A 24,153-nucleotide genomic window follows, 5' to 3' on the forward strand; every position below is an offset into this window, starting at 1 on the left:
CTGGATCCTAGAACAGAAAAAGAACACATAAAAGCTCATGAAATCCAGATAAGGTCTGGAATTTAGTTAGTAAGGAGTTAGGCTGGTTTCTTAGTTGTGACAAATGTACCATGCTAATGGAAGATGTTAACAACAGGGAAAGCTGGGAAGCTGGCTGAGGAGTGGACAGCAACTCCCTACGCTATCCCAGTATTCTGTACTTGGCACAGTACTCTGTATTTCCTGTAAATATAATATTATACCAAAGTAAGTTCATTCAAAAATAAGCAACAAAGGGAACCAAAAAAGGCAGTGTGAAAGTAACCAGTGTAATAGGAATGGAACTGCCAGCTTTGGAGACCCCCGCAGAGCAATTAGGCTGGAGCGAGGGCTCTTGGTAGTAACTGACCGGAGAGAAGACTGGCCCCGGCACAGCAAATCTCTTACAGACTCCACCCCTTTATTACCTGCACTGAAATACTCATCCTCGGAGAGGGCTGTCACTTCTGTATCCAGTGGAATGGGGTCACACAGCAGAATGTCTTTGCCCAAAACGTCACACTCGTATCCATCATCAAAGAGCAATTTATACTTCCCAGCTCCAACATCACGAGTGATTTTCCCAGAGTAAAAATAGCCATTTGACGACCACTTGGCTACAACACGGAGCCCTACAAAGCTATTCCCTGGGGAGGAGGCATCCAAACCATCAGAAGGACCAGCAGCAGCTTGGAAAGGAATCTCTGGAGAGTCACTTCGACGCAAAGCACCAGCACCCACGTCTGCCCGCCTGGTGGAGTCCGGCACTCGGGGCACAATACGAGTGAAGGATTTATCCTCCGGTGACATGCTGGGTGAAATGTCCTCTATGCCCAAGGGGCCAGGAACAGCTGCTTCTCTAAAGAGAGATAAGAGATAGGAGGCAGCAGTAAGAATTAAGAAAAGTACTTATCTACCAGGTTTCCCGCTCCTTTGTCAGCCCGTTCTTGGAGGACCCGGCACAGGCATAAGCCTGGTTTCTCGGTAGTCTCTCTGATCCCTGCCCACTCCCCAGTCAGTGCGGACCCCTCATGTCCCTCCTGACACCCCACATACTCTCTACTCCCCTCTCTTCTCTCTACTCCCTTTTTTTCTGAACAAGTCATAGACTAAGCGTTATCTCACACTACCCGGGTACCTGGTTCCAGTGGTCCGAGAAGGCGGGCGGCCCCTTCGCCCGCGCCCACGAGGCGTGACTGGAGCCTTCCCTCCCTGTCTGATGCCAAGGCCTGCATCACCATCCTCCTCACACACTGGCGCCCCTGTCTGACTGACCCCTTTTCTAGGACTAGAGAATGAAGACAGGTTAGTCTGACAGCACCTGCGACTGGGTCCTTTCTTCACAAACTCTCCCCACGGCCCTTAAACTACATGCCAAGCCAACATGTGCTAGCCCTCCAGGGCAGCAGGAAGCCGGTCTGAACACCCACCACCAAAACTATCAGCCAGGGAGTGGGAGTGTTGGATAATAAGGAAAGGACATCCTCCTCTGCACAAGTCTATTCCCTCCTGACAAAGCCTCCTACTGCTGCCCTCAAAAACAGCACACCCATTTCCGCCCTGCCTTCTCTTCTACTTCAGGCTCTAGACACCTGCAGAGGATAACAAGAAGCTAGGAATGTGTCAAGTTGGGGTTACTACCCTGAACTTTTTGTATTCCCAACCGAAACACTTGTAGGCTACATAAAATGGGGATGGCAGCAGCATATGCCAGCACTCCCAAAGTCCCCTCACCTGTTTTCCTACATTTTCTTAGAAGTCTAGCTCCCACAGAGCTCCACCCTACCTCCCATGCAAAACCAAATAGGAGAGGAACAAAAGGGGAAGAAGAGGATTTGAATTATCCTAGTTGGAGGATTGGGGGGGTGGTTCCCATGACTCCCCTTTTCCTGTGATATTAAAATGTCAGCAACCCTGCCCCTGCTGTAGCTCTCTCTCTGGAGACCCTGTCTGCACCTCAGTTTTCCTGGGCCTCCTCGGGAGCTGGGCAAGGCAAAATCTGCGGGTTCTGTCCCGCTGGTTTTCCCTTTGAGTGGTCCGGCTCCTCTCCCTGAGCTGCCACTGCTGTGCATGGCTGACAGACTTGTCCCACTTGACGTGCGGTGTAAGCTGGACGCCTTGGAGGAAAAGGAGCTGATATCCCCCAGGTCACCTGAGGAGCCCCCAGTCTGTGAAGGGGAAACTTCGGTTTCACATTCCTGACACTCTACAATTGGCTCTTCAGTCTCCTGCAAGAAAGAAATGGATACAAAAGCTAAAAGAAGCCACAATGACATCATGCTAATGTGGAAGTTGAAAAACCCTAGAGATGGATAGAAATTTCAATTCAGAAAAGCAAAAATCAGGAGACTTTCTGGACTCATGGAGATGTTCTGTATCTTGTTCTGAGTAGTGGTTACGTACCATTAATCGTCAAAAGCCACTGAACTGAACATTTGAGACTTGAGCATTCTACGGGGATTATATTATAGCTCAATAATAAATAAATAAAGGTGGTACTGGATTGCAAAGAAAGAGACCTCTATTATAAGCTAGTAAGTTAAATTATCTTTTTACTCAACAAGTTCACAACTTTTGGCTACTAAGAACACAGTAAGGAGTCGAATCCAGACTACAGAGGCAATTTTTGTCTGGGAGAAGAGAGGTAAGAAGGAAGGAAAGTTAGACGAGGAAAACAAGGGGTTAGGGGCCCTTCTGGGTATTTGATCAGTAGTGGATAAAATTACATGTTTTTTGAAATTAGTTATATTACTTTTCCATAAATGATAAAGGAAACAGAAAACTAGGCAGAAACGGGCTAAGAATGGTGCTACTGTTTAGAAAAATGAAAACCAAAAAGGTAATAAAACGTATAAGGTTGCAGTATCATAGAAGACAGGAATGTCAAACTGACTATCTCACATGCTTACTTTGATGGAGTGGTAAATGGAGTTCAGTTTTAAGCAGCCTTTAGAGGCTAATTCCCAGGCTTCTGCTAAAAGGTTCTGGGACCAATCAGCAACATCCTCTCTGGGCACAGGACTGAAAATTACAGCCCAGGTGCTACATATTTGCCTTCCGGCTCTAGACTGTTCATGCACTATTATCCAAATCATCAAAGATAGGGAGACATGTAGACAGATTCTCCTCCAACTGAGTTTATTTATAGCCTCTCTGGGCATACAGTATGCAAAGCACACACATTTAAATAATGCTTAAGATAATTAAATGATTATCTTTGACCACTCCCTTCTTGAAAATCTCTCCCTTGGAATCTACAAAGTCACTTTTACTTTCATTCCACCTCTATGGCTACTTCTTTATGTGCTTGTTTTTAGGGTTCCTCTTTCTTGGTCTGATCCTTTAGAAACAGTATTTCACAGGACTTTTCTCATTCCTTTCTCACTCTACTGTGCTTTCCCTGATCAGTCTTTCCAGACTCATCCCTGTGTGTCTGCCAACACACAATGACGACTCCGCTCCAAACTCACAGATACAAATACCCAATAAAGTCTTCTCTCTGGATGTACTAAGGACACCTGACATTTAACCCATCCAAAACACAATGTCCTCTTTCCATTTCCTTGCCTTCAATGAATGAATCCTGGATATGCCCAGTGCCATCTCACATCCCCTACGGCTCTCTGCAGAGGCTGGTTTTTCTCAACCAATCTCAATTCAAGAGTTTGGAGGTAGAGGCAACCTTGCTCCCCACTGCCATTAACAGACCATTTCTATCTCCCCACCTCTTGCTCCTACTAAGCTACCATTTGCCATTCTGTTCAACTTTCCTCTCCCCATTACTCACCAAATCCTCCCACCCACTCACTCTCATGAATGAACACTGTTAATTCCTGGTTCACAGCCTCCCTTCCCAGTCTATCCCTACATCTGTCACTATCCTCTGTGGCTTACATTCATCAGATGACCCTTCTAGCAATTCCCAAGTTCCTGATCTAATTACCGCCATCAACCTTTTCCACTACCTCAGCCATGTGTCCTCAGGGTCTTTACCAGAAATTGCACCACCTGTAAAAAGTGTCAGAGATAAATATGACTTTCTCAAATCACTGTCTCCTTTCACCAAACTGTCTGCTCCAGCCAGATTCCAGTCTTGTCATCTGCCAAGGTCATCTGACTACAACAGGTGTTATAAGCCCAGAACTGAAGTCGATCTCTTCACTTGGATATGACAAATGAGTAGAGGCATGGTCAGCCTAAAAGGCTGGGATTCCAGGCTCTATCTCTGTTGGAAAGTAAGCCCCAGGAACAGTAGCAAGCTACTCCTGCCTTTGCAACTGTCCTGCAGTCAAAGCCACTGCTCTCCTAATCACTTAGACGCAGGCACTAAGCTGGCCGGTTAAGATCTTTTTAACATATTTTCTTACTTGTTTTCCTGTGTGTCACTTCTTCCAAACTACAGAGGCCCTGTTAAGACAGAGATGGTAACACTATCTTCTTTCTTGGGTATGTATATCCCCCAAATCCAGCACAGTGCATGCCACGTAAGAGACCCTTGGTAAATATTTACTGAATGATCTTCTCTCTCAAACCAGTGTTCTATTTACATTCTTTGACACAGTGTGTGGTACCACCATCTATCTAGCTGCACAGGCAAAAAGCCCAGGGACCATGCTATATTCCTCCCTCTCCCTTTATCCCCACATTCAGGAATTCACCACAGTCTATCAAAATTTTACCCTCTATTTCTTGCATCTTGTCTCTCCTCTCAACCCCTACCACCACTGTCCTAACCTGGCACTCATTACCTATTGTCTCAACTATGCCTCAACCCATTCTAATCCATGGTTAAACAGCTACTAAACTGACCTTTCCCACATACGAATCTGAGCACATCACTCTTTTCTCCAAAATTCTTTCAAGGTTCTCCATCACACCAAAGATAAAAATCTAAACTCCTCTATGGTATACAAAAGCCCTTACGCTGTGGGCCTTTACCAACCCCGATGGCATTCTCTACCATTCCCTACCCGACTGTAGTGTCATATTGAGCCTCTAAATATTCATTAAGCATATCATGCTATCTACATATTTACGTAACTTTTCATTCTGTCTATAAAGTCTTTCTCCCCCACCCCTCAATGTCGTCTGCTACTTTTGAGTACTACATATTCTGAAAAATCTTTTAGCCACCTTCAGGTAAGATGGCAGGTTCTGCCCCCTCTTCTAACACATCTTTCTACTCCCTACCTCAGCAACCAACAAGTTTTGGATTCGTTGCTCCTAGAGAACAGGAGTCTTTTTTTATCTTTGTAGTCCCAGGGCCTGCCACAGTATAGGAACACAGTAAAAAGAAGCTGCTGGTAAACAAATGAATAAAATCTCTAAAAGATAATAAGCAAAGGATACAAGATATGAGGAAAGTTAAGTTCCCAGAATCCTCTGACCTCAATCTTCACACTCCTTCATGCATCTTTTTTGCTGCCTACCAACTAGACTGTTCATACCTGTGTGCTCTTTACTCTATCTGTGCCTTAACTCACCAAGCTTTCTATATGGAATGCCTTTCCCCCTTATCAACCCAACTTCTAAAACCTTCAGTGTCCAACTCAAATGCTTTCTAGACATCATTCAGAAAGACTGTATCAAAATTCCCCTCAGATGAGTTTCTTCCTCATCACACTACCATATGAATCACACATCACTTCTTGCATACATCATTTTACTCTTGAAAGTGAGCAAATGCAGTGGTTAAGAATGCAGACTCCAGACCTAGACTGTATGGGATAAGTTCTAGTTCCTGTTTATTAGCTATGTAACCTAAAGTAGGTTATTTTTACTGGCTATGCTTCCATTTCTTCATCTAGAAAATGGGATAACAGCATCTACCTCATAGCTTAGTTGTGAGGTTTAAATAAGTTAAATCACTTAAAGTCCTTACAATAGTGCCTGGCATATAGTTAGTACTACAGAAACATTAGTTCCTGTAATTACTGTATTTAATTACGGCAGCATTTTCCAAACTATGTTCCATATGGGTATAATAAGTACTACCTTAAAAAATGTTCAGTTGTCAAATAAGTATGGTTAACTTCTGTATTAAATAATAAAATAAACATCTTTAATAAAGGACTTCTTAGAGCCTTTAATGTAATATGCACTATGAATTTTCATGGGGCATGGGAGGTTTTACAGCATTTGGTATTTCTCAAACTTTGACCATGGCACATTTTTTTCCTCTCCGAGTATCTGAAAGACCTGCTGTTTCCAGAAATATACTTTAGAAAACACATCGGGTGCCTGAGTGGCTCAGTCGGTTAAGCGTCTGATTCCAGCTTAGGTGATGATCTCAGGGTTCTGGGATCCTGAACCCTGAGCTGGGAGTCTGGGAGAGCTGGGAGTCTGCTTCTCCCTCTCCCTCTGCCTCTGCCTGCCACTTGTGTTTTCTCACTCCCTCTCTCTCACTCAAATAAATAACTAAAATCTTAAAAAAAAAAAAAAGCACACCAAATAATAAATTAATGTTACAGTGTAACATTTTAGATTACAGTATTTATAAAAACTATCCGTGAAAGCAAATCGCTTTTCTAAAGCTGCTGTAAGTTCCCAGTTTTTCCAAAATAGTAGTAACACCAAAAAAAAATCCCACAAATGTAAAACTGAAGATAACATCCAGGATTTTGGTATACAATAAAGAAAGAATACAAGATAATTTCTCAAACTAACGTCAAATCCTTTCTGCCGTGAGGGGCACAATGGCCCATCAATGAACAGCAGCAATAATATATTCCATTTAATAAACCACATACAAGTTTAATTCTCCCTGAGCTCAACTTCCCGTATGGCTAGCTGGCAGATTTTTTTAAAAGTGCCTGAATAAAGGAAGGAAAGTAAGTAGCTGTGCGTCTTATCAATTAATAAAATGGTTCTTAGAAATTAACATATGTACCAAGAATGGTGCCACATCTTTAATTCTAGAAAATGTGTTTACTTTCAGCTAGTATGAGACCTAAACAAAGTCAGTATAATGCTATCCAGTGACAATGAATAAATGCCAATATTGTGCCAACATTGGGAATGAGTCCATAATGAATCCTACTAAGAAATAAAGGTGCATCTTTACCAGCAAGTATAACCACACATGAATGGAGACCAAGAAAGGACACAATGAATAAACATAAACACAAGTGAGAAAACAGCGAGAGGCAATGAGAAAACACATGGAGTAAAGCAGAAGAGTTCTAAAGCTCCTTAAGAGTTTCCAAGGATTAAAAATAATATAGACTGTATTTATACATGACAGGGATTTATAGAGATTCATCAATCTGTTCTTTACAAAAACTGAAACCATGATGGAACTGGTTAAATAAATGACCAAAGGTTAAACAGTAAGCTCATGGTTGGGAAAAAGAGAATTGAAGACTCCTCTTGGGGCGCCTGGGTGGCTCAGTGGGTTAAGCCTCTGCCTTCAGCTCAGGTTATGATCTCCAGGTCCTGGGATCGAGCCCCGCATCAAGCCCCGCATCGGGCTCTCTGCTCTGCAGGGAGCCTGCTTCCCCCTTTCTCTCTGCCTACTTGTGATCTCTCTGTCAAATAAATAAAATCTTTAAATTAAAAAAAAAAAAAAAGAAGACTCTCCTCTTACCAAGTTCTTACATCTTTCTAATAAGACAAAGGAAAACACAAAAGCTAGTTGTACAAGAAAGGCAGGTAGGGGTGGACATGGAGAGCCAGGGAAACTTTTCTACTGAAATTTGCCACAGAGACCCAAAGTATGTATTACCTCAGTTACTTTTCTTTCTACTTCTGTTCCATCCACATAATACACATCTGTGATGACACGGGTGACAAGCGTGCGAACCTCACGGATTGTTCTCATGTGGCGATGGAGGACATGGCCATGTGGGGGCTGAGGCATATCAAACTCTTCCTCTCCCTGTGACAGAAAATACGGAACACAAGCATGGGTCTCACTGCAAAAAGAATCATAGATCAATTTCTTCATGATGAGCATTGTTCAGAGGTTCCATGAATCTAGTGTGACGGAATTTTCTAGTTGTTTTGTACTCTACTCACCTATAGGTAAGAACAGGGATTGACCAGCTATATAGCCAGAAGCTAGGAAGAGTTTTTAACAGTTAATCACTTAAAATGACCTATTTCTGTCTAAATCAAAATCATAACATCTAGCACTTGTATCAAGGATATTTAAGTAAAACTCTGACCCCCATAAAAGTACATTTTAGGTTATAATCCTTCAGCTTTTGATGCTGACTTGTCAATAAGTATACAAACTTATACTTGCATAATCTCTTTAAATAAAAGGCATTCTTTAGAACTTTATATAAGAACAGAGTAATCTATTAATCCCAGTGCAGTCTGTTTTTCCCACATTAGTCACCAAAACTATAGTTTAATTATGCCTAGAACTAGATACAGATTTCTCTCAGAATTAAATATGAAATATTTTATCTGTTTCAAGTAATAATTATAACTTAAGAGCCAAATTAGTGTCCACAAACAGAAAACATTAATAAATGAGGATTTTGTATTTACTTGTACCATAAAGAATAGTTAAATAGCTTAAATAAACCCTACATTTTTATGCCAACTGTTACATACATGTTTTCTCATTACACATATACCACATTTGACAGCATCCATGCCCTCGCCGCCCCCACCCCACTGGCTCTCTAATTTTGAGCAGGAGAAAATGCACTTTTTCTCCCGCTTTACTTCCCCACAGTAGACTGATTTTTTTTTTTTTAACAGTCAATGTCAAGGTATCCAAGTCTTTCCAAAGAACTATATATACCACTGCAATGATGATGATCCTGGGTTTTTACTGACCAATACGGTAGTAATTTACCTAAAACTCTGAGTAATTTTCCTAATTCCCACTCCAACTACATCTTAGGGATAAAGTATCTACTAAAATGGGTATCTAAATTATGTGGATATAAATAAAATAAAAAGTACAGAAACATAAATCAACTAATTTCTTAAAATACCTTTGTATAGTGCTCGCTTCGGCAGCACATACACTAAAATACTTTTGTATACACAACTCTGGTTAATGAGTGGTCAGAGCTCTGGTCTGTCACAGCTCCATCATTAGGGTGCCCCTGTATCAGAACCATGACAGCCTAGACCTCCTGCCTACACAGGGAGAGCCAGGCCCTGGATCAGACGTCTTAAAGGTTTCAGGGATACACAAACACTCCTTGTGTTCAGACTTCTCAAGACTTGTGCATTCTTCCACTACAACAGCCAGACAAGATGATCACTTCAAGAGAGACACTTAAAAATAAACAGGTCTGATAGAATAAGAAAGGAGAGAAAAGAAAGGGGCAGATAAAAAGAAAGCTATGCTTACTCTCTCTTCAAACAGTCTTCTGAAAAGAGGTCTCTGTAAAGATAAATAGCTTGATGATCTTAGCATTATAAAAGGAAGATAACAAAATGAAAACAGAACCAAACTTTCTCTTCATTAAAAGCCTGGCTCTAGGCGCACTGGATACAGAAGTGAAATTTTAAGAACTGTCTAAGGCAGGCTGCCTATGCTTTTCCCCAGCACTGGCCTGAGTCCTACCTAGAATGCAGTGGATACGAAAACACTGGCACCTGGAAAACCTCCACAGAGCCTTCCTCATTTTCCAACATTCTTCAAAATACAGCACAGCAATGCCGATTTGTTACTGTACCCACCTCATCTGTAATTTTTTACTGTAGTAAAATATACACGAAGTTTTCCACTATAACCATTTGTAAGCATACAGGTTAGCGACATTCACACTGTTGTGCAAACATCACCATAATCTACCTCCATAATGTCTCACCTTTCCCAAGTGAAACTGTACTTACTCACCACCTAGATTTTCGTAGCACCTTTCTTAGCAGGAAAAATTAGCTCTTAAATATGTTATTTCACTCTGTATGACACAATAGCAGTACAGTATCGGCAGTGGTGTTTAAAATCATAATAATCAAACGGCAGCAGCAGTAACCAACATATACTGAGCTATCTACTATGTGCCAGGTGTAGTGTTAAGGGCTTCACATGCCTTATCTCATTTAATCCTCACAATATCCCAGATAGAAGTGGTCTGAGTCCACAGCCTAGACTTAACCACTCTGGCTCACTGGCTCCTGCTCTCATCATCATGAGATAGGAGCAGAGATTATATCCCTATTTTACAAAGAAAGAAAGGAAGACATAATCTAGTGGCTTCAACAAGACTGCAATCTTTAGGATCAAGTTTAACACTTTTTATAAAGGTAGAGAAACCACATTACTGTGTGGCAGACTGTAAACACTTTAACGGTAAAAATAGGTGCAAAATAGGGTCTGATCTATTATAACCCCTATATTCAAAAAGCTATGCTATTTTTAATCTGTACAAACTGATAAAGTCTTAGGTCTCATAGACTGTGTTACCTTGAAGGGCTAATAATATAAACATAATTTCTGGAGTTCCTGGAGAGGCACAGATAAACAGAACAAGACTACACAGGCCATGATTAATAAAGAGAAAAGCAACATAACATAATGAAAAGAATACCGATTCTGAAGTCAGATATGCTGAGTTCAAATTCCAGTTCTGCCACCTACTGATGGCAAAATCTTGGGCAAGTTACTTAACCTCTCTTCAGCTCGGTTTCTTTACCTGTGAAATGGGAATAATAATACCAACCTCATGGGTTGTCTTGAGCACAATGCTGATACACTTTAGGTGTTCAATAAAGAGGAACTATATTATTTTATTTTTATAAAACAAACAACTTGGACAATTAGAGCAAGAGGCACATCACTAATGAAGGTTTCCTAGGCAGATTCCAAGTGAAGATAGTCTACTAGAGCAACTGAAAAGGCAATTTAAGCACTATTAATAACTTCCAAATTTTCCCTGCCATGGAACCCAAATGCCATCTGATGAAATTTTATGAACTTCCTCTTATTTGTTAATAGGTACAATTTTTATGACTACCTACACTTCCCAACTCTCTTCCCAAGAACCTATTGCTCCTCCAGTCTTACTTCCATATTCCCAATTCTTTTCCTCCCATTATATCTAGCTGTGGCCTCTTTCTGCAGTCCTAGTCACCCGGGCACTCCTTCTTCTCTCTCTCATGGTTCTGTTTTTAATACTGTGGTATAGTATCCTTCATGCTTCTCTATCCCTTCTCCTCTGCTTTGTACTCTCTCAAGGTCCTGGGAATTTTGGTGAAATAAACTTGGGAGGGAAGCAATCAGCTCTCATGCTTATAAGGAAGCTGAAAAATCGTGGCAGAAAAAGTTAAATGTAGAAGAATATTATAGGGCCTAGACTATATTCCTGACTTTCTTTTCCAGTAAAGACCTACTTGACAAACTCCAACACTGTTTCAGACTACCTACTGGATACAGCTACCCATAATTTTCACTACCCTATCTCTATCTCTAAAATTGTTTTTGTTTTTAATGACTGTTCTGTACAAAACCCTTAAGAATTATCATTAGGTACAAGTACCACATCTTCAATTCTCCAGGAATCCACGAAGTCAAAAAACAGGGCCCCTAAGATACTCTGTATGTTGTCTCACCTGGCTATGGAGAGACTCTGTATCATCCCCAGGAGCACTGACTGGTTTTTCACCACTCCCCCTCTCAGTCTGAACTGTGGCATCTCGTTTTCCAGAATTCTGGTCCACCGTACTGGTCCCCTGTTCACATACATTCTTTACAGTCTGGGTTGCTGCTGAAACAGTTTCTGGGACCCACAGGGAACGCTCTACGGTCTGGATTCCTATGTTATTTTGGCTGGGCCTTTCAATCAAGGCATTACTAGGTTTTTCCTGATTGGTATTCTGGCCTTCTTTCTGGCCTTCTAGCACATCTGTCTCCATTGCTTCCCCTTGAGGACTGGATGGCCCGTGTGTGGCCACCTGCTGGGAGACAGGAGAAGGAGGGTCTTTGACAGGACAACTGGGCTTCATAGGCTCTTGACTCTTCCTGGTCCTTTGTTCACCTTCCAATTTTTCCTTCTCTTCTTCATCTTGAGTACTTGGAAAACTGAGCGAATTCCCCCTAAAAATCAACCATAGGAAGAAGCCATGTCAAGTAAGCAAGTGTGTGTGTCTACTGGCAAGAGGAAGTACACAAATTTGACAATCTGAGAAATGTAGGGAAGGGAGGAAATAAGGTGACTGAGCATATCACCTTACAAAGTTCAACATAATTTCACCTTTTTTTTTTTTTAAGATATATTTCTTTTAGAGAGAGTGAGAGAGAGAGCACAGTGTTGAGAGGGAGGGAGTCTCAAGCAGAATCTGTGCTGAGCCTGACTTGGGACTGGATCTTATCACCCTGAAATCACAATCTAAATCAAAACCAGAAGTCAGTCCCTTAACCACGTGCACCACCTGGATGCCCCAGCCTAACTATACTCTCGAAAAAATAATGGTACACAGGACTATCCCACCATGATGATAAAATAGTCATAAAATTTCTTCCAATCACTAGTTACGAACTCCGAAATCTGACACCGGAAAATAAGATAAACAGAAAGATATAAAGCTATTCCTGAAGTCAAAGTCAATGAAGGCAGTTTAGGGATCTACTTCAAAAAAACTCCATTAGGTCAAGATGTATAGCTTGGTTTTTATTGGTTCTAACATTCTTAAATGACTCCTAGCAGTCTAGATACTTTCCATTACCTCCTACCCCAACCAATAATTTTAGGGAAAGAAATTTAATTTATACAGCATAGGGTTATAGGTGAGATTCTAGCTTTGCTAGCTATACTGGTACATCTTACAACTAACAATTCAGAATGACTTGGTTTCTTAAAGACATTCTCAAGATAGAGCCTACTTCTTTTCATTAGTCTTCCCATTGGGACATCAGTGACTTATTCACTTATCCCACAAGCATCTGATTAATGTCTCCTCAAACTAGATACCACCAAGCTCTGAGGTGCCTAGGGACTTTTTTAGATGTCCTTAACCAGAATAAAAAGGCCCAGATTAACTCCAAGTGAGGGTACACAGAAACTTAACATTCATGTCTTATTCATCTCTACTTCAAACACTTAACACAGAGCTTATTATACATTAAGTGTTTAATAAATGAACTATGAACAAAAGAATTAATGTTCTCTCCATTAAGAGATTGAGTAATTGTAAAAATCTACTCTCAGATTAAGTAAACTAATTGTATAAGTAGCAAATTCATATAGAAAATGCCTATAAACTTTTAACTTTTTGGTAAATTAAAATTCAGTGAGTCATTACACTACAAACAAAACAAGAAACTAATGCATTTTAGGCTACATTAAATGCACAGTAGCCAGAAAAAAGATAAAAGGAATCCATTCTAAACTGACCATGGTATGACCATATCTGGATGTTTCAGTTTGGAGTATCATAGTTTATACAGTATAAACTGAGATACACCTAGAAGAGAACAGCCAGTATAATCAAGGATCTAGAAACCACGTCATATGTTGCTGAGAGCATCTGGCCAGAGAAAGATGAAACTAGTCACTGAGAAAGAGAAAGCTGTCTCCAATGTGAAAGGAGCGCTCATCCCTTAAGAACTGAGCTGACAAATGCAGGCAGAAAATAGGAAACATGAAGAGCTCTTGGAGAAATGCCCTGCTATGAATTTTGAATAAGAAAGAGAAAAGAAGTTTCTGAGATGTCTATCTTGTTGAGCTCAGTTTACCAAAACAGGATATTAAAGAGATTTAGAACAGAGGTGTAGCCCAAGACAGGCTGGTAAAAATTTGGTGGTCATAGCTTGAGTCCTGTCAGGAACCTCAAATGAATAAGGATACATAACACAATAAAGAAAAGGTAAGAGTAAGAGTCCACCAGGAGACAGAGGAGTAAAACCTACCTCTGAAGAGGTTGTAAGTGACCATATATATCGATTACTTAGCACAGGGCTAGGTACACAGCAGATGCTCAATCAATACTAGTTGAATAAAACAATTACGAAAATTTTATTCATCTTTTCTATGACCTAAATACTCATGTTTGAATATTTCAGGCAGTGAACATCAATAGCTAACAACAATGAAAGTCAAAAGCTAGAAGGAAAAGTACTTGATTAACTATTTGAAAAATTCAATCACCACTGTTTCCCACCCTTAAAGAAGCCTACCACATTTTACAGAAGCTGTTTATTTAGGGTAGAACTTCTGAACAGAGGGATGCCTGGGTGGCTCAGTCGGTTAAATGTCTTTGGCTCAGGTCATGATCCCAGGGTTCTGGAATCAAGTCCTGCATTAGGTTCCTCGCTCACCAGGAAGCCTGCTTCTCCCTCTGCCTGCTGCTCCCCGTTGTGAGAATGTGACCTGGGCTATTTGATTCTCAAGAATACCAACAAGCTCACATTTAATATTAAGAATGCTAATAAAAGCACTGACATATTTCCTTCTGAATATTTATGTCAATAACATTAAAATTATGCTGCAAATAACATTAGGAATATACCTGCTGACAAAACATTATTAAATTCTCTAATTAAAGAATCACTGAATGCCACCTAATAATGAAAATACAAGCTTATTTCCATTGCCTTATTTCCTTATACTAAATATAAGAACTGTATATCCCAAACAAGATACTCTATTTAAATAGAAAAAAAATACTTTGTAACTCAAAAATCTTTTTTGTTTCAGAGCTATTCTAAGAGATTATGGAATAAAGAAATCAGGCAAATCTTAATTCCATCAAGTATGACAAACTTTAAATTTGGGGTGAACATCTCAGTTTGCCCTTTGGGAAACTAAAGAAAAATGAAAAGTCTTATTAAAAGCAAACAGTTCCAAAACTAAGAAAAAAGGCGGGATTTTAAAAATATAGAACTACAGATTTTTTTTAGAATGATATATTTTCATAAATTTATGAAGACTGAATCATTTCAAATTGATAGAACAAGTAAATCAAGACAAAAACCTATACCTATAAAATATTAAAATTTCTCACAACAACTCATTTATAAATCCATCTAGAATATGTCACAATCCCTCAGATAAAAATGTAAGCTCAAGTTCACAAAATGGTAGCAATGTACATTCTAGATTTTGGTACCAATCATTCTGCAAATCAATACGACTCAAAAGAGGCTATGAAAATAATGCTCACCTCATGGGCACAGGAGGAGGATTCTGACTTCGAGCCTCATCTTGCTGGGCTTCACAAACACAGCTAAACACAGACACAGTCTTCGGAGAACTAAGATAATAAAGCAATACTGGGTTAGTATGGAAAGGGAAAGTACCTCTGGTGATTATCCTTTTTAGGCACAAAGGGAATAAAATCCTTGCTCTGCATCCCAAACCACCTTATACCAAAATACCCTTCATACTTGTTTCAAATTAGCAGTTAAAAACTCTCAAGAAGATTCACAGGAAATAAGATGGGACAGAGGACTGTATCAAATACCAAAAAGATGCAATCAGCAAAGTCCAAACTTTAGTACTCTATAGAACAAACAACTCAGTTTCTTCAACAAATAAATTGCTAGGGGGAAAAAGGGGTGTGCGGGGCGGGGGGGGGGGAGATCCCAATAGCACAATGAATCATGGAACACTACATCAAAAACTAATGATGTACTGTATGGTGACTAACATAACACACACACACACACACACACAAAAGGACATAATCAGATCTGATGAGACAAATCAAATCAAATTTTAACTTAAGAGACATAATATGTGGACCTTGTTTGGATCTTGATTTAACCGTGTAAAAAAACCTTCTATGAGGCAATGAGAGAAATCTGAACACTGAACTTTTTTTTTCAAGGAATCACTGCCAATTTTAAAAGTATGATCATAGCACTGTGGTCAAGTTCAAAATAAAAAGTCCTTATCCTTTAGAAATAGCAGTGAGATATTTATAGATAAAATGAGATACGCTGGAATTAGCTTCAAAATAATCCAGTGAGGGTGAGTGTGATGGAAGTATTTATAAATGAACCAAGACAATGAGTTGGTAATTTTTGACACTGGGTGGTGAATACGTATTGGTGCATTCTACTATTCTTTCTACTTCTGTATATACTTGAAACCTTCAATAATGAAATGTTTAAGAGAAAAAGAAGATAAACAGCCAAGTAATCTGAACAGAGCCCAGTTAACAGATGACACTTTATAACAGTGGTACTGCTTCACCTAAATGCAAAAGAAGCGATCATTTAAAATGTTCAAGCAGAGGGGCGCCTGGGTGGCTCAGTGGGTTGAGCCTCTGCCTTCGGCTCAGGTCATGGTCTCAGGGTCCTGAGATCGAGACCCCCCCATCGGGCTCTCTGCTTGGCGGGGAGCCTGCTTCCCCTCGCCCTCTGCCTGCCTCTCTGCCTGCTTGTGATCTCTCTCTGTCAAATAAAGAGGTCTTTCAATAAATAGATAGATAGATAGATAAAATATTCAAGCACAGCTTACTTAAATGATTTCTATGCTGAACCTAACTGTAATGTGAATAGTCAAAGACTTTTAAAATCTAGATTCTCATATACACAATTTCCTTAACAACAGTACCAATGAATTTCATCTCATTCTCTGACTCCCCAATACCAATCCTCCAAACTGAAGTCTTACCCTTATTTTTCATCCCTCCATTTGGCACAAAAAGGTTCAACAACACATTGTTCCCTCTTAATGTGCACATGCACAAACTAATGACAAGTCATGTCTGACATATAATTATGTTAAAACCTAAGCAAGTGTATACTCCATTTTCTTTAACTTGTAACGTTAAAGAGTCTTTAACTGAGTAAGGACCCTCAACTGCTTATCTTTCAGATTAAATATGCAAGAGCCCAGAAAACCATCTCTCTAAAACAGAACTGAGTACAGATCAAAGGATTTACATGTGGGTCAGAAACTTGCAACTGAGGGTCAAATTTAGTCCACAGACATGTTCTATTTGACCCAACAAGCAAGGAATTTTATTTTAAAAATCCAGCTTTCTCTTTAAAAGTGTAAAGGTCTGGCAACAGTAAGTTTGCACTCTTGCACAGTAATAACCAGCTGGAGTTGAACAGGGGCACATGTTCAAATGGGACACACATTCAGCCGGCCAACGTCCTTAATACTCTGTGCTCTGGCACCTGGCCTGCTTTACTTATTTACTGTACTTGCCAAGCCCGATTTAAGAATCCTCACCTATATTTCACCAACGACTGCTGCTAGTATGTTCATGCTGGATGACTCATGCTATAAACCAACGAAACAGTTCTACTCTCAAAGCCACCAGATGGCAAAGCTTACCACAAGAGCCTCAGGATGGGGTCAAACTCATCCTCCAAGCATTACAGCATTCATGACAAAGCAAAAATTAATAGTTCAACACAGTAGTTAACTTGGCAGGCAGAAGAGAAAATGGCCTGAGGTTGTGGCTGAGTCAGGAATCTTTGAAGGAACAAGGTCTAAGGCTAGCTCTTATTAAACCCTTTATTACCTTACCAATAAGCAGCAATAACCTGTCTCACCAACAGGAAAAAGAAAAAAGGGTACTCCCACATGAACAAAAGGGAGAAAGAGAAACACCTTTAAATATCTTAGTTCTAAGTATAGTAAAAGCTTTATTAGACTGAAAGTATTAGTAAGATAGCCTACGTTAGATTCAACATATGGCTAAATCCTTTATGCTGGGGTTTCATTTTAAGTTTTTTCCCCTATCAATAAATCATCTTCTCCTTATTACCAGAGTGGCTTTGTATATTAAACTCCTCTAAATAGCAACCAGCTCTGGTTACCTGGCAACAGCCTCAGCAACTGCAGTAGATTCATTTTTTCTTTCGCCAGTTGTAGGCTCTGAATAAAAACAAAAGCAAGGACAGAAAGTAAAGAGAAACGGAATTCAGTTAGTACCACACTTAAAAAGTTGCTCTACTAATAACTGCAACAAGTGACAAAAAGAGGTAAGAATAATTGAACAAAGATTTATCATTTAATGGTACAAGTTTTTCTCACTTGTGCCAAATCAATTTTCTTTCAAACCTCCTATAGAAGACAGTTTGTCCAGAAATACAATATAATGAATTACTAAACAGTGACATGTAAAAATGACAATCAAACTCCTCCTGAATCAATTCCTCTCTTCTAAGATGTATAAAATTCATGTAAGAAAAAAAAAATTTCAGGGCGCCTGGGTGGCTCAGTTGGTTAAGCTGCTGCCTTTGGCTCAGGTAATCATCCCAGGGTCCTGGGATCCAGTCTCACATCAGGCTCCCTGCTCAGAGGGGAGTCTGCTTCTCCCTCTCCCTCTGCTGTTCCACCTGCTTGCAATTTTTCTCTCATTTTCTCAAATAATAAGTAAAATTTAAAAAAAATACAAAATTTAAAACAAAACTAAAATTAAGGTAAAAAAGTCTTAAACTGATGCACAAAATTTTATCTTTTTTGATGCACAAATTTTAAATAGTGGGCAGTTTTAAGAGAACCCAAAACAGACAGTACTCAAGTTCTTCCCAAAGTGCCTCTGCGACAGATACTCAAAAAACAAAACACATTTTCAAGAAAGAATCTCTAGTAAAGAATTAAGGGTGATACTGAAAAAAATCCCATATTCTCAAACCAATGTTACTAATACCAAAGGATTAAAATTTGCTCATGTACAATTTATTCCAGCCTTAGAGAAAATAGCAAAAATTTTTTTTAATAGCAAATATTTTTAAACATTTCTAAAGCATTTATGACTGGACATAGTTTAAACAAGGTGGGAGTTAAAACGTTAGTGGTTAGAGCCCTGGCTCTGAAACAGAAACCTGGCTCAGGCCCTGGCTCCAGCATTTAGTAGTCCAACCTGGGAATACACTCCATCTTCTGAGTCAGTTTCCTCATCTAGAAGACAGAGATAAAACAGAACCAACCTCACAGATTTGTTGTGAGGATGAAATGAGTAAAACTGAAAGTACGGTGCTTGCCTGATACAATGCTCCTGCTATCAAGAAAGGCAGTATTATCCAGAACGTTAGCTCCATTTAAGGTATTCCCAGTTATAATTTCAAATCTAAAGATTCCGTCTTTAAAAAAAGCAGGGGGTGGGGGAGGAGAACCTGGCTGGCTGAGTCAGTAGAGCACGTGACTCCTGGTATCTGGGCTGTGGGTTCAAGCCCCATGTTGAATGTAGAAAATACTTAAGAATAAAATCATTAAGGGGCACCTGGGTGGCTCAGTGGGTTAAAAGCCTCTGCCTTTGGCTCAGGTCATGATCCCAGGGTCCCAGGATCGAGCCCCGCATACAGCCCCACATTGGGCTCTCTGCTCAGCGGGGAGCTTGCTTCCCTTCCTCTCTTCTCTGCCTGCCTCTATGCCTACTTGTGATCTCTGTCTGTCAAATATATAAATTAAAAATCTTTTTACAAAAATAAATAAAATCATTAAAAAATAAATATGAATAAAGGTTCAAGGCTACCACATACTCTCTTGATAGACTCCACTTAATATTACATATAATAAAAATGGAAACATGTAATACTTTAATTTCTGAGTAGTAAGATTCAAATTACTAAGCACTGAAAAGCAGAATAGCAATGTAATTCAGACCCAGACTTGTGGTTCTTAAAACGACTGTTGTTGTTTTTTAATTTTTTAAAAAGATTTATATATTTGGGGGGAGAGCGAGAACGTGTGCACAGGGTGTGGGGGGTACAGGGGCAAAAGGAGAGGGAGACAGAATCTCCAACAGACTTCCCACTGAGCACATAGCCCAATACTGAGCTCGATGTAACGACCCTGAGGCCATAACCTAAGCTGAAACCAAGAGCTGGATGCTTAACCAAATGAACCACCAAGGCACCCTGTTTTTGTTTTGCTTTATTTTTTTAATAATTTATTTTTTTAAGAAATCTCTACGTCAAACCCACAGCCAATGAAGGGCTTGAACTTACAACCCCAAGATCAAAGAGTCGCATGCTCTTCCAACTGAACCAGCCATGCACTCCTATTTCTTAAAACTACTTTGAATTCAGGATATTCTATTTACTAGGCATTCGACTCTAGGAAAGCTGCGGTCTCCCTATGCCTCAGTTTCCTCAAGTATAAAATGAGGGTAATAAAGGACCCATTTCACAGGTTTATTGTGAGATTTACTGAGCTGTACATGTAAAATGCCTGGTATATCTTAAGAACTCAAAGTATATTGGCCAAAATTTCTTTACTTTGGTCTCCGCAGAGAATGCAAGGCACTTCTTATTCAAGTCCACCAATTCTAGCGGTAGTCTTTGAAAACTTCCTTTCCCAATGCCCCCAGGATTTTGATCCACCAACTATTTCCCTTGATCCCTCATCTTTAACCAATCTCTTTGGAGAACTTCTTCCACTCTATAAATCTCCTTAGGCCCCTATGTTTATAGGCATAAAAATGAAAAAATATTTCCAATCCTGAATTTCTAACTTGGCATATTTTCTGTCTTTCCTCAAACTTCTCTAAAGGATAATGTATCTGCTACCTCTTTTCCCCATCAATCCTCAATTACCTTCAGTATAGCATCCACTCAAAGCCCATACTGAAATAGTTCTTGCTAGAGTCACCAAATGGATTCTAATTGTCAAATCCACTGTTCATTTTCAGATATATCTTATCAGACCCTTACTTTTGTGTCTCACATTGTTACCTTCTTAATTCTCCTCCCCACAGACTTCCATCTTCATACTCTTCTAGTCCTTTTGTTGAATGTTCCTTTACAATCCTTTAAGACTTCTTGCTCTAACTCCATTAAAGAGCATTTACAAACTACCTAGTGGAAATATTATATAAACTTCTGTGTCAAACAGATCTGATTCAAACTCTAGGACTACCTCTTAGCAATTACTGTGACCTTAGCGGGGTGCCTGGGTGGCACAGTGAGTTAAAGCATCAGACTCTTGGTTTCAGATAACCTCAGGGTCCTGAGATAGAATCACGTTTCAGGTTCCATGCCCAGCACGGATTCTACTTAAGACTCTCTCTTCCTCTCCCCCACCTACCTTCCTGTTTTCTAAAATAAATATTTTTTTAAAAACTATTGGGGCACTTGGATAGTTCAGTCACTTCAGAATCTGACTTTAGCTCAGGCATGATCCCAGAGTCCTGGGGTCAAGCCCCTCATGGGCCTCCACACTGTGGGGAGTCTGCTCATCCCTCTCCCTCTGCCCTGCCTCACCGTCTAGCTCATGCTCTATGTCTTTCTCAAATAAATACATAAAATCTTAAAAAAAAATTTTTTTTTGTGACCTTAGGTATGTAATTGGAACAGCTCTGTGTCTGGAAATAAGAATATCTATTTTAGAGCACTATCATGAAAACTAAATTCTGATGTAAATTCATACTGTTTTTTTTTCCCACCCAACCCTCTTTCTTCCCTGTCCCAAGGTTCTCTCTGGTCTACTATTCACCTCTCAAATTCATCCCCTCATTTCCACCTCCTCTAGTAGTGACCCTACTTCCTGATTAAACAAAGAGGGACTTTTCCAGGTAGGAGAACAGGAAATGGGCAAGGCAAGGCAAGGCAGAATGCAAAGGCAGAGTATTTTTAGAAACTCAGCTGATCCTTTTAAAAAAACAAATCTAGGGGCACCTGGGTGGCTCAATGGGTTAAGCCTCTGCCTTCCGCTCAGGTCATGATCTCAGGGTCCTAGGATCGAGCCCCGCATGGGGCTCTCTGCTCAGCGGGGAGCCTGCTTCCCCTTCTCTGCCTGCCTCTCTGCCTACTTGTAATCTCTGTCTGTCAAATAAATAAATAAAATCTTTAAAAAAAATTTTTTAAAAATTTAAAAAATAAAAAATAAAAACACAAATCTGGGGCACCTGGGTGGCTCAGTCAGTTGAGCGTCTGCCTTCAGCTCCGGTCATAATCCCAGGGTTCTGGGATGGAATCCCACATTACTGGGCTCCCTGATCCACGGGAGCCTGCTTCTCCTTCTGCCTCTGCCTCCCTCTCTCTCTCATGAATAAATAAATAATCTTTAAAAAAATAAATAAATAAAAATAAAAAAACAAATCTGGTATTACTCCCTTACCTAAAATTCTTCAGTGTTTCAGCATCATGTAAAAGGCCTTTTCAAAGAATCTGGATCCTACTTTACAGCCTCCTTTGTACCTTCTCTGCATTTTAGCCATACTAATGGATGTGCAATTAATTAACATGAAAACAGTCAACATAAGCCTACAACATGAATCCACAATCCTACAGTGTCTATCTACCCTCTTCTTAACTGTTTGTGAATATGGAAACCAATTACTTTAGAGATACAGGTTTACTACAGAAAAACAAACAGCACAAAAGATTATAAAATAAAGTGTCTTCAGTAACACTAAAGTGACTAGCTGAAAGCAAAGAATTAAATCTATAAGAACAAGACTTCAGAGATACATTTAGTAATACAAATATTAATCACTGTAACTAGAAGATAACTAATACTTCTCGGATGATCTGCAGCTACTAATTACCCAAAATTAACATAAAATAAACTTACTTTCCAGACTAAACTGCAAAGATTCTTCACTCGTCTCAGTCTCAGGACTGACCAGTTTCATTTTTAGACACAATTTATCATCCATTTCTGGGGCAGCCCCAGGATCTCCTTTTACATTCCCAAGTATGGGATCGTTGCTCTCCACCATGCTTTCAGACATGACATCACTGGTTGCTATGGTGCTTTCTGGATAATTGCTAATACCTGAAACAAGGGAGGCAGGAGGAAGAAAGAACACTAAAATACAAACAGGAAAAACTACAATTCAAGGTCATCATTTTGCCTGTTTGGCTCCACAGCTCTGCAGGACTGCAGGGGGTTCCTAGGATAGATCCTGTCACAGTATCAACAACTACGCACTAGTTTTGACACCTGGTCTTAAGAGGAGCAACAGGATTCAGTTCCACTTCTGCATCTGGACAAAGGATGCTGCATGAGCCCTCAGCCAACCCACATCTGCCAGCATCAGGCATAGGTAGCAGGAGACTCCAGACGGCATGATTGTTACCTCCCAGCACTGACTAGAGAAAACAAATAGGTTAATGCAGAAGACTACTGGCTGCTTCAGGGAAGGAGGATCTAAGTTTTCCTGCCCTGTCAAGCAGCAGACTGATAGCCAGGGTACTGAATAAATAGTACTTCTACCCTATTTCCTGATCCTACCTTATAAAAATAGCTCTGTATCATTCCTTAGCACTCAAGATTCTACTGCCTTGAAAGTAAAAGAATACAATCCTCATAAGTAGTCTTTCTGTTCCTTCCTTCCACCCTTTCTTTCTTTTCATTACTGCTCAAAATCTTTTGGGAGTAAATTCATAGAATCCAATACCACAACCTTATTCTTCCTAAGACAAAAACCAACCTTATCAGGCAGACCCAACTCCTCAGATCTAAAAGAATCACTTGCATAAAGAATGGTACCTCAGAAATTCTGCTTTAAATACCATTATGTTTTGGCCACTCACCAATAGGAGTACTGTGTCTCTTGGGCTCCAATTTTAGGTGTCCAATAAGAGGTGGAGTTGCACCCGTCAATGGTGGGATAATCTCACCTTCTTTGGGCAAAGTGAAATGAAATGGAGTTTCTGGAGGTGGAAAAAAAGATGACCAAAATGGAATTATCAAAAAAAAGTAAAAGTGAAAAGAACTGCAAGAAATATTTCAATTATTCTTCTCCTGTGCTCCCTAAATCGGGCTCATTCCCAGCCCCCCTCACCAGGCCACCCAACCAATTTCCTACTATTCTCTGTGCTCTCATTACAGCCATCAACAGGACTGACACAAAACATACAACTAAAGAACAGACAAATTGAAGACGTCCAAAGTTTAGAGGCCCTAAGAAACAGGAGATGAGAAGTAACATGTACTGACCAGCACTCACTCTAGGCCATGACAGTAATATTCATACCTAAATGTCTGCACAGTGGTAAATCTCACATATATGAGCATTCCCTATACACACATTTTGGTTAGTCATCAATAACATAAAACACCTGCCAAGATACAAAACTTCACTTTTTAACTAGGCCTTGGCTCCAAATTTTTTACCAATCAAATTAGTAAATGGCCAAAATCACATTTTCTGTTTACCTCTTTTAATAAAATGACGAAGTTTGGGAGAAAAAAAAAGAACTGTGCCAGACTGCTCCTATTACAACCTCACTTATGAAAATTTGTACTTACTTTCCTTTGATGGCTCAAAATACCTACAATCTGCCATACCCAGTCACTACTACTCCTTCGC

General features: G+C 39.9%; 1 protein-coding gene across 1 annotated transcript in view; it reads right to left on the reverse strand.

Moving 5' to 3' along the window:
• TP53BP1 (tumor protein p53 binding protein 1) overlaps positions 1 to 24,153 on the reverse strand; it is a 52,767-nt gene that overhangs the window by 10,785 nt on the left and 17,829 nt on the right. Inside the window, exons 3-11 of the mRNA XM_080807882.1 lie at positions 23,375 to 23,494; positions 22,410 to 22,613; positions 17,708 to 17,765; positions 15,091 to 15,180; positions 11,542 to 12,025; positions 7,742 to 7,894; positions 1,975 to 2,246; positions 1,157 to 1,306; positions 447 to 877 (exon numbers count right to left, since the gene is read on the reverse strand). Coding sequence (XP_080664008.1) covers positions 447 to 877; positions 1,157 to 1,306; positions 1,975 to 2,246; positions 7,742 to 7,894; positions 11,542 to 12,025; positions 15,091 to 15,180; positions 17,708 to 17,765; positions 22,410 to 22,613; positions 23,375 to 23,494 — 1,962 coding nt within the window. The remainder of the gene's footprint in view (positions 1 to 446; positions 878 to 1,156; positions 1,307 to 1,974; positions 2,247 to 7,741; positions 7,895 to 11,541; positions 12,026 to 15,090; positions 15,181 to 17,707; positions 17,766 to 22,409; positions 22,614 to 23,374; positions 23,495 to 24,153) is intronic.

The sequence above is a fragment of the Martes martes genome (assembly GCF_963455335.1).
Source record: "Martes martes genome assembly, chromosome: 7".
NCBI classification, from domain to species: domain Eukaryota; kingdom Metazoa; phylum Chordata; class Mammalia; order Carnivora; family Mustelidae; genus Martes; species Martes martes.